The sequence below is a fragment of the Pteronotus mesoamericanus genome, unplaced genomic scaffold, assembly GCF_021234165.1.
Source record: "Pteronotus mesoamericanus isolate MK-2021 breed Mesoamerican mustached bat unplaced genomic scaffold, CSHL_Meso_final scaffold_128, whole genome shotgun sequence".
Lineage (NCBI taxonomy): Eukaryota > Metazoa > Chordata > Mammalia > Chiroptera > Mormoopidae > Pteronotus > Pteronotus mesoamericanus.
This window is the reverse complement of record NW_026555305.1, coordinates 1015069-1026694: the sequence shown is the minus strand read 5'-3', so window position 1 is coordinate 1026694 and position 11626 is coordinate 1015069. Positions and strand designations below refer to the sequence as shown.

The window sequence follows — 11626 nt, the reverse complement described above, 5'->3', positions numbered from 1 at the left end:
ACTTTGATTTGATATTGATTTGTTTTCATGTATTTGGATACGTGTATAGTCATGAACCCACCGGCAAAATCAATGTAGTGGACACATCCATCACCCGCAAAAATGTCTTCACTTTTTTTTTTTTTAAGAAACAGAGGGAGAGAGACATTGATTTGTTATCCCACTTACTTATGCACTCATTGATTTTTTTTTTTTTTTTTTTTTTTTAGGATTTCATTTATTTTTATTTATTTTTAGAGAGCAGGGAAGGGAGGGAGAGAAGGAGAGAAACATCAGCGTGTGGTTGCCTCTCAAGCACTACTGGGGACTTGGTCTGCAGCCCAGGCCTGTGCCCTGACTGGGAATGGAACTGGTGACCTTTCGGTTCGCAGGCTGGAGTTCAATCCTCTGAGCCACACCAGCCACGGCCATTGATTGATTTTTGTATGTGCCCTGACCAGAGATTGAACCCACAACCTTGTTGTATTGGGACAACTTTCTAACCAACTGAGGTCCCTGGCCAGGCTTTTTTATGGCCAAAAAGTCTGTGTGTTTGTGTGTATGTGTAAAGTGTATATATGTTGTAAATGTGAGATAATTTTCTACCTCCAGATGGTATTGTTAAAATTAATTTAAAGGCAAATGCTTGTAAGAATTGAATATTCTAAAATTCTCACAAATATAGATACTAATTCAAATGCTTTTCAAGTTCACATGACCTAAGATTACTCTTTATTACATAAAAGGGAGTTTACGTGTATTGGTTTAAGTTTTTAAAAAAAGATATGGGTAAGTTTATTATCGTGTTCCTTGACATCTGCCAAAGTGTGCGGCCAGGCTGCGTCGTTAGGGCCATGTGGTGTCTCGTGTCTGTCTGCCTCCTGAAGTCCCACTCCTGGGAGAAGCCTCAGCCTCCAGAGAAGCTGCAGGTGTGTTCAGAAGGGCACGTTCCCAGGAAGAGTGAGAGAGATTTGGAGCCCCAGCCGGTAACACCACATGCGCTGATTTGTCTCTCGGTCCTTCCTGTTCTGGCTTCAGGGAAATAGGACGGTTGCTGCTGAGATAGGTGCCATTGTGTGTCGCTTCTGTACCTAAAGAGGAAAAGAGAAGGGGAAAGAAAGATCAAAGAAGCCAGTTTATACACACAACGTAGAAGTCAACCCTTACCCACGTTTTTTCATCCACCATGGAAGCTTCAGCAGAACACACCTGAGGATTCATTTCTCTACTAACTCAGTTGTACCTTACGCAAAAGTTTACTGCCCTGGCTGGGTGGCTCAGTTGGTTGGAGCGTCATCCTGTGTAACTAAGGGTTGTGGGTTAGATTCGTCAGGGCACACACCTAGGCTGTGGGTTTGATTGCATGTTGGAGGCAACTGATTGATCTCTCTCTCTCTCTCTCTCTCTCTCTCTCTCTCCCTCCCTCCCCCCCCTTCCTCTATCTCTAAAACCAATAAACACATGCTCAGGTGAGGATTAAAAAAGAAAAGTTTATTGTTTACTATGTAACAGTCACTGGGAAGATACTATTGAACAAAAAATTCACATGCTAGCCCTGACTGGTGCGGCTCAGTGGACTGAGCGCCAGCCTGCGAACCAAAGGGTCACTGTTTCGATTCCCAGGCAGGGCACACACCTGGGTTGCAGACGAGGTCCCCAGTTAGGGGCGCATGAGAGGCAACCGTTTAGCTCCCTTTCTTTCTCTCGCCCTTCCCCTCTCTCTAAAAATAAATTAATTAAAAATAAAAATTAAATTCACATTCTCATGGGTCTTCGGGACTGGAAGCGGGGATGGAAGTAGGCAGCGGGAGGTCTTGGGCAGAAGAGTCGTCAAGGACTGTGGCCGATTCCTCGTCTTGTTTCTGTTCTGAAGGCTCATCGGGTTTTTTTCTTCTCCCGGCACGGAACCTGGATCTTTGATTTTGAAACCAAATCTAAGCGGGTAAAACAAGGAGAATTCTTTAAAGCCACTTTCATGCGAGCCTCACCATTGCTTCCCTTCCCCCGCCCCCAGGAGGCTAAGGGGAGACAGAGGTGGTTCATTTTAGGCCCAATCCCCAAATCATTGACATCCTGTGTGACATCTAGGAAGGTCTAGTAGGTCTGAAGATAAAGTTCAAAATTCTGGCCCCAGCCAGTGTGGCTCAATTGGTTGGATGTCATGCCGCAAGGTGGGGTCACCATTCCGATTCCTGGCGGGGGCACATGCTTGGGTTGGGGGTTCAATCCCTGATCTGGGTGCATAGGCAACTGATGTTTCTCTCACACATCAATGTTTCTCTCCCTCTTTTTCTCCCTCCCTTCCTCTCTCTAAAAAAATAAAATCTTCAGAGAATAAATTGTTTTAAGCCTCCCCCTGCCCCGAAAAAAATTCTGAATCTCATTCCTCGTACCTTCCCAACCTCGCGGTGAGTTTTGTATCCTGAAAGTCCACTTGATCCCCTCATTACCAGTGCTGGTCTAGCCCTGGCTGTGTGGCTCAGTGGATTGAGTGCCAGCCTGCAAACTGAAAGGTCACTGGCTCGATTTCTGGTCAGGGCACAGGCCTGGGTTGCGGGCCAGGTCCCAGGTTGGGGGCACGCAAGAGGCAACCGATCGATGTTTTTCTCCCTCCCTTTCTTCCTCCTTTACCCTCTTTCTAAAAATAAATAAATAAAACCTTTAAAAAAACAAAAAACAAGTGCTGGTTTGTCTGTAAAGTACCATGTCCATATGTCAGCTCTTCCCTTTGCCTGGAATTTTTTTTCCATCTTGTCAAAAATGCCTGTTTTTCTAAGAAGACATTTTTCATCCCGTAAGACATATTTGTTACTGCTTTTTGCTTGCACCCATAAATTACACATATGCATGCATGTTAGATGTGTATATTATATATACGCATACATAATTTTATAAACACTCATGTATACATTGCACATACACACCCTCTCCACCACTGACAGAATTATATTCCATTTTACAATTCAGCAGCAGTGAAGCCTTAGGCAGGCTGCTACCTTTCTGAGCTAAATCTTTTCGGTTGTTATTTTCATTGTTGTTTTTCTTTTCCTTTTCTTTTTTAGATTACTTTGAATTCACTATAATTTTTTAAATCTGTTTTTAATTATAGTTAACATACAATATTCTATTCGTTTCAGGTGTACAATAGAGTGGTTCAACGTTTATACCTGACAAAGCGATCACTTCAATAAGTCACCGGTCATCGCACATAGGTGTTGCTATGTTATTGACTATACTTCCTGAGCGGTGCTTTACCTCCCTGAGACCGTGTTGTACCTGAAGGCTCGTACTTCACGGTCTTCCCTTTTCCTGCCCATCTTCCACCCCGCCCCCTACCCCCCGCAACCATTAGTTTGTTCTCTGAATCTATGAATTTCTCTTCATTGGCTGTTTTTAAAAAAGATTTTATTTATTTATTTTGAGAGAGACAGGAAGGGAGGGAGAAAGAGGAAGAAAAACATTGATCGGTTGCCTTTCTCAGGTCTGCAACTGGGGACCTGGGCGGTAACCGAGGCATGTGCCCTGATCCCAAATCAAACCGGTGACCTTTCGGTTCACAGGCAGGTGCTCAATCCACTGAGCCACACCAGCCAGGGCCATTTGCCATATTTTAGATGTAAACTAAACATTAACTCTCTAACGTAGACATAGGAATAATTAGAAAAGCTGAAGAATATGATAGAAAAACCTCAGCCAAGTGCCTGACGCATAGTCAGTGTAAAGTAACATTCCACCCTTCATTCGTTTGCCAGTTCTTTTTTTCAGTGATCCCCGGAGGATATGTTCATTGATCTCAGAGTGAGAAAGAGAGAGAGAAACATTAACCTGTTGCCTCCTGTATGTGCCCTGACCGGGAATCAAACCTGCAACACAGGCATGTGCCCTGACCAGGAACTGAACCCACAACCTTACAACCTTTGGATGTGTAGTACCACGCTCCAACCAGCTCAGCCACCTGGCCAGTGTTCAGCCAATTCTTAATGAGTGTCAGCGTTGAGAACACAGACGATACAACATTCTAACAGAAAAGAACTGAAAAGGGCGAGAGGGCGAGCCAGTGAGTTCCTGGAGGTAAAACCTACCGGGCGTCAGGCAGAAAGCGAGCTCAGGAAAGGCCCTGGAGGGGGAGTGTGCCGGGCTCAGGGCTGCTGTGGCTTCCCTTCCCATCCATCCCCATCCCTGGTAGACGGAGCCATCAAATTCTTCATCACTTACTTGGACTCTGGACTCTGGAACCCCGATTTCCTTAGCGAGTTGCTCTCTGGAATCAACCCGAGGGTAAGGGTTGCTCACAAATGCCGAGACGAGGGCGCGTAACTGGGAGGAAGTGTAAGTGGTCCGACGCCGTCTGTCGTCTTTGCCTAGGGTTGGGGTAAGACTGCAGAGATCAGTTCACAGATGCAGACGAGGAACCCAAACCTGTTACACCATCGCCATCTAATTTGGAGCCCGTTGCCTCTCCTTGAGAAGGCCCATTCCAGGAGGAAGGTTCCAGAAGAGACACAGTGTATGGTTGGGTTGCTAGAAAGAAGACAGGGACCAGGAGGCCCTGAGAGAGAGACCATTCTTTCTCCACTCTGAGTGCTAGTTGGCTCCACTACTAGACCTATGCACTTGGGTACCTTAGTGGCTCTGTTGGGAGCAGGGCTGGAACAGGCTATTTACCTTGACTGTTTTCCACAGGGTGACCTTCATCTTGGCTTGCTCGTAAGTCCTCCTTAGGTTCTGATTTTCTCTGGACTCGGTACCTAGCTCTTCGGTTCTGAAACCAAACCTAAGTGAGGAAAAGAGGATCAAATGTGTTATGTCATCTCAGCCCCATCACAACCTTCCTCTTTTTTAAACATTTTATTTATTGATTTGAGAGAGAGAGAGAAGAAGGGAGGGAGGAGGGGAGAGAGAAATAGAGAAAGAGAGAGAGGCATCGATTTGTTGTTACACTCATTTATGCATTCATTGGTTGATTCTTGTATGTGCCCTGACTGGGGATCAAACCTACAGCCTTGGAGTACAGGGAAGATGCTCTAACCCACTGAGATACCCAGCCAGGGCCATCACTGTCTTTCTCCAAAGGGAGCCATTCTTAAGGTCAGGATTACTACTGATGTCTGTCTCATTTGACTAAGTCTCAGGTCAAGGCTTGGTATTTAGCACATTCACAACCTGGTCCTGTCATGATTTGCTATAATAACCCTGTAAGCTAATAAAATAGATGCTGTGATGATTATTCATGTAAGAACCAAATCAAAGAACTTATTGGGTATAAAACAGAAAGCAACAAATGAACAAACTCATAGACACAAACAACAGTATGGACTTCTGGGCCAGGTGGAGGCATGGGTAAACACGCCTCGTCCCCTTGCACAACTACAGCAAAAATGACAGCTAGACTACAAAACAAATATCCCCCAGAAACCTCAGAAAAATCGAGCTGTATTGAAGTCCAACAACCAAGGGTTGAAAGCAGCCCCATTCATCCAGATGGGCAGGAGGTGTGGAGACATGGAGATGTGCGGAGAAGCACAGGAGGTGGGGAGGCACGGAGATGCAGGACAGGTGGCCCCACATCCACATGTGGTGGATAAAACTCACTAGGGATACCTTGGGAGCAAGGGATCCCAGCCCCAGACCAGACCGCCCAGGTAGCTCACTTGCTTAGAGCGTTGTCTGGATAAACCAAGGCTGTGGAGTATGAGAGGCAACTGATCGTTGTTTCTTTCTTTCCATCTCTCATCTATATGAGACACACACACACACCCCTCCTCGGGTGAGGATAAAAAGAATCAACAAACCAGTGAATGCATAAATAAATTGAACAACAAACTGATGTCTCTCTCCCTTCCTTCCTCTGGCTCGCTAAAAGCAATAAATAAAAATTTAGCAAAACAGCTCAAGCATTTCCTCTTATCTGAAGCTGTACCTACACACTCCCTCCCCCTCCTGTGAGCTCTTTCATCTTCAGTATTTACATTTGCAAAGTGAGACTGAAAGCAACATCCTTAGGAGTGTATTTTGCATGTCAATCAAGATACTCCACACAATGCCCTCGGCACACTGGCACGTAACATGTGCTTAGTTCATGGTCTTCTCCACCACGCTTTTTACTTCTTGTCTTGCAGATAACAAAGCTTGTAGGTTACCTGGATTCTAGACTCTTCAATGCCCATTTCTAAAGCAAGATTTTCCCTGGCAGTGTAATCCGGGTAAGGTGTTTCATTGAATGTTTTGATGAGGATTTTCAATTGATCATCTGTGAATCTGATGCGTTCTCGTCTACTTCTCATTGCTGTGAAAAGATTAGGTGAGAAGAATCATTTAATGAGTCAGTTTATACATTCAAACTTCAGGTTCAAGCTGGTGTCATTTCCTCTTTTCAAGTGGAATCCACCAGAATTTACTGGGAAAAAACTCTTATAAGCTTATAAAGCCCTTAAACACACAAGGCTGATTCTTAAACTTCTCCAGCTGATCTGAATGCCTTCACTGAGGAGTCAAGATCTTCTGTTTTCAAAAACCACAGGAAATTGTTGTGTTCTGTTCATACGGATCAGGAACAACATGAGTCAAGAAAATGCATGCAAACTCTAGCTGGGTAGCTTAGTTAATTGGAGTGTCATCTGGATATGCCATGGTTGCAGGTTCAATCCCCAGTCAGGGCACATACAAGAATACACCAACAAATGCATAAATAAACAACAAATCAATGTTTCTCTCTCTCCCCCTCTCTCTAAAATCAATAAACATATCTGGTGAGGATTTTAAAAATGCTGTCCTGGCTGGTGTGGCTCAGTGCATTGAGTGCTGGCCTCCAAACCAAAGGGTCATCAATTCGATTCCCAGTCAGGGCACATGCCTGGGTTGCAGGCCAGGTTCCCAGTTGGAGGTGTGCGAGAGGCAAGATGTATCTTGCACATCGATGTTTCTCTCTGTTTCTCCCTCCTTTCCCTTCTCTCTTAAAAATAAATAAATAAATAAAAATCTTTTTAAAAAATTAGAGGAAAAAAATTATTAAATTAAGATCAACTAATCTAAATAAAATACATTACACCAAAAATATTGTTGTTTATTATGGCAACTGTAATTGAAAACAATCGTTTAAAAAATAAAATACATAAAAAGAAAATGATTGGAATCCCCCTCCCCTCCACAAATTGCTATGCCTTTTTTTTTTAAATTTAGAGAGTCATAGAGGTAGAAGTGAGCCATAGAGAAGAAATGAGCTTAAGCAACAAGTTACAGCAAAAAGAAGGGAGCTTCTGGCTCGGGAGAGAGTCAAGGAAAAACATGCCCGGGGGAAGTGGGGTCGGGGAAGTTGCAGGCCTGCCTGTAGGGAGAGCCGCTACAAAACTGCTGTGTCTTCATTAAGGGTGCACTTATCCTCAACAGGCACATGTACCCAGAGGACACGTCACACACGGGCACGGATGGATGCCTATGGATACGGTGGAAACGAACAGGAGTGCTGAGGGAAACTAAGCGGATCAAGATAAAACCTATAGAAATCAGGTTGGCTTTGTTCAGACTTGAGGAGTATAATTAACTCAACTGTGTGTGACTGAGGACCAGATTAAAGAAAAAACCTGAAAACGGTTTCACTTTTTTTTCCCCTCCGGAATTATTCCTAGATCACTAATTCTCAATTGTTTGGCCTCAACATCCATTTGCAGTCTTTTAAAATTTAATAAGTACCCCGAAAACTGTGGTTTTTACCTTATTAAAAATTAAAACTGAGAACATTTATTAATGCCCTTCAAAATGTCAATAAACTAGTTATGTTTTAATAATAATAATATTTTAAAATCAGAAATGACTACTTTCTGAAACAAAAACAATTGCTGAGATAAGACACTGTTTCACATTTACGGAAAACTATTTGACATCCAGCTTAGAAGAGGCCTGGGTTCTTACCCTGCTTCTGGATTTAGTCTGTTGTGATATGTTCTTTTGGTGAAAAATATGAAGCAAATTCAGCCCCAGGCAGGTATGGAATTGTGTTTTAATAAACTTTCAGGTAATTGTAGCTATTCTCCTTTGAAAATTCACTAAAATGGCAAGTCTCTTCAACCTGTGTAAAAGCTAGTTGCCACGTGGCATCTGAAACCATTTCATGCTGTTATATTACAATGATTTGTTTCTCCTGCATCTTGAATAAACCACAATCATTAAATGTACCACTAATCATCAGAAAAATCTTTAAAGTATTGGGATATCGCCAAGCTAACAGTGGCAGGTCCACGTTTTCCAAAATTCTAATTTTCCTATGAAAACTTGAATTTTTCCACTTTTTCACCAGCAAACACCCACAGGACTACCAGGCAAATCCTGCTACGATGAACTAAAATACATTCATCTAATTTTAATTGTTCAAAAGTATTCCTAGAGTATAAATTATAAACCGGACCCCACGCACTGTGAAGAACATCGACAGGCGGTCCCTCACCTCATGGAGAGAAAGTCAAGAGATGAAAAGCAAACCAGTGAAATATATAGTATATCAGATGGTGACTATTTCCGGCGGTGGGGGTGGGGAGGGTGAAAGAGATAATAAAGGGTTAACAAAGAGGAAAAAAGAAAGAGAAAAAGTAGAGAATTCCTAGTGTAAGGTCACAATTTTTTAAATCCTCACCCGAAGACAGTTTATTGATTTTATGGGGTGGGAGCAGAGAGAGACATCGATGTGAGACGCATCGGCTGGCTGCCTCCCATATGCAACCCCACCGAGGATGAACCCGAAACCTTTTGGTGTAGGGGACCACGCTCCAACTAACTCCACAAGGCCGCAGTTTTTAAGTGAAGTAGTCCGAGAAGATCTCATTGAGAAAAGAGTTCACTGGGGTGATGAACACACAACACAATGCACAGATGATGTGCACCTGAAACCTGCATGATTTTGTTCACCCAATGAATTCACTAAAAAGAAAAAAAGAAAAGGAGTTGCGGAAAGACAGGAAGCCTGTCAGAAAGGGTGCAATATGGATATTTGGGAGAGGAAGATCACAGGCACTCCTTCCCTTTCTCTCTCTCTCTAAAAGCAATAATTTTTAAAAAAGACTTTCTGGTCTCTGAACTTTTTGATGCCTCCCACAGTTTCCTTCTTGGAGTGTGTCTTCTTGCCCACTCCTTTTCCCCATCCTCCTTCCTGTAACATCTTTGTGAAATTCCCAACGCTCAAGTGCATGGAAAACCGCCTATATTTCTATCACATGAGAGAAACGGGTTTTCCTTAACCCCAATACAGTAATTTAAAAGTTTGAGGAATGCAACTCCCATAGCTTCTGACAAGCCCACCCAATTTCCTCCCCAAGCCAAAGGAATGGAAAACATCCTCAGGTTCGTGTACTTACGATTTGAATTGTTTTGAGCCATGATGGAAGAGAGAAATCTTGACCTTCAATCAGGAAAGAGCAGCTTGATGGTGAGGCTGGTTTTATAAGACTAACCCCTCCCATTAATCATTAGTGGTGATCCTCATGTTCCACCTTTACTAATTCCATCATTTCTTAAAAGGAAATGATAGAATCCAAGAAGGACTAGATAGGTCTCCTTTTCTTCTATTAATAGAAATTTAATAATTTACACCATGTCAAATGAGAGGCTTCGAGAAACTGTAATGGTTTTTCCAGTTCTAAAATCTTATACCACTGTTATTTTATAATGCACAGACTGCAGGAATAGCCGACACGTCTTTGCAAGATCTTTATGTGACACTTTCATTTGTTGTTTATCATGAATAAATTCACTATTCTATGTAGAAAAATAAAATTTAAAAAAATTTAAGCCCTGGCTGACTAGCTCAGTTGGTTGGAATATTTGTCCCGTACACCAAATGGTTGTGGGTTCGATCCCCGGTAGGGGCATGTATAGGAGGCAACAGATTGATGTTTCTCTTTCACACTAATGTTTCTCTCCCTTCCTCTCTTTAAAATCAATAGACATATCCTCAGGTGAGGACATATATATGGCATCTAAAAGGCCAACTAGTGCAATGTTCAGGGAAAGAAAAAAGTGTAGAAATGGATCAAAATGATAAGGAGCAGTTCTAAGCTTGAGTAGCAACTGAAAATGATCAGCTATCTAACACTGATATTGTTAAAGCTGAATTGTCACTAAACTCAGAGTTAACTCTTTCAAATTCAGAGAAACTTTTTCTCGTGTGAGAAAAATAGTAAAGGGAAATGCTAGAATATCAGAATAATACATTTTAATAAATATGAGAATAATGATTTTTTTAAAACCTCCATTGTAGTTTCCAATTTCCGATAAAATAGAAATTATTTTAATAGAAATGCGTCTGTCACAGGACAAGATGCAGATTTTGGAGAATTTACTTTGCATAATGGCCAATAATTTTCAAAAGACTGGTATTTAAAAAAAAAATCAAGCTGCTTCATCATGACCAGCTTATTTACTGCAAAGAATTCTTGTGTTTGTTTTCCATGTGCAACTCAAACTTACCATTTCTTGAGAGTGAGATTTAAGTACTCCCCACCACACTTTACTTTTGAACTCTGTTTAAGTTTCTGATTTTTCTACTGTGTTATATATCACCGCTATAAATAAAAGTAAATAGAATTGAGAATGTACATATAAAATCTCCTAAAACTAAGAATAAGACATACAACCAAACAGAAAAATGAGCAAAATAGAGGAAGCCATTCATTCATACATTTCACATATATTTATTGGGTTTCATCAGATGATGACGTAAAAAATCAGGTTTTGGAGTAAAATATATACAGGGTCTGGCACAAATAATGCCCTTTTTATATTACAATATCTTTTATTACAAAATCATAAACGTGTAATTCTGCAACATAACAATATCACACTCAAGCACAACATATGACATTTTAGGTGAAATGTTCAAATTGCTTGTCCATCTCGTGCAAGACATTCACCTACCTTACCAACCACACTCAAGCCGGCGTTACTTCTGCCAGACCCTGTATGTGACGTTGTCATTATTCCGTAAACAATACAGTATGACAACTATTTACATTGCATTTACATTGAATTAGGTATAACAAGTAATCTAGAGATTTAGAGTATACAGGAGACATGCACAGGTTATATGCAAATACTCCACTATTTTAAATAAGATATTGAGCATCCTCAGGTTTTGGCATCTGCAGGGGAGCCTGGAATCAATCCCCCGAGGACACTGAGGGATGATTGTATTTATCATGTCTAATCAGATGATGACTGCTCAATTTTTCATTTTTAAAAAAAGATTTTATTTATTTATTTATTTTTAGAGAGAGGGGAAGGGAGTGAGAAAGAGAAGGAGAGAAACATCAATGTGTGGTTGCCTCTCACATGTCCCCAACTGGGGACCTGGCCCATAACTCAAGCATGTGCCCGGACTGGGAATCAAACCCACGACTCTTTGGTTCACAGGCCAGCACTCAATCCACTGAGCCACACCAGCCAGGGCTCAATTTTGCATATTTTCTTAAATGCTAACTCTGAATATATATATTAGGGATGAGTTTTCCATATTGGCTCTGGGTTTTCTGCAATGGGCTCTCTAATATGATAAGATTTATGAGACTGAAGGCTGCCTGCTGGGCTGAGAGTGCAGCTTTAATCTGATGAGGATTAAAGATGCCAACGGCTCTACTTCCAGGAGTAAAGAGCAATGAGCGCA

At 41.9% G+C, this 11626-nt stretch overlaps 1 protein-coding gene across 1 annotated transcript; it reads right to left on the bottom strand.

Annotated features, from left to right (window-relative positions):
* Window positions 1-1742: 1742 nt before the first annotated feature.
* DUXA (double homeobox A) lies at window positions 1743-6263 on the bottom strand. Its single transcript, XM_054588133.1, has 4 exons — window positions 6120-6263; window positions 4645-4753; window positions 4195-4340; window positions 1743-1913 (listed from the first exon to the last, which is right to left on the bottom strand). The coding sequence occupies exons 1-4, from the start codon at window positions 6261-6263 to the stop codon at window positions 1743-1745; spliced, it is 570 nt and encodes a 189-aa protein (XP_054444108.1).
* Window positions 6264-11626: the final 5363 nt, after the last annotated feature.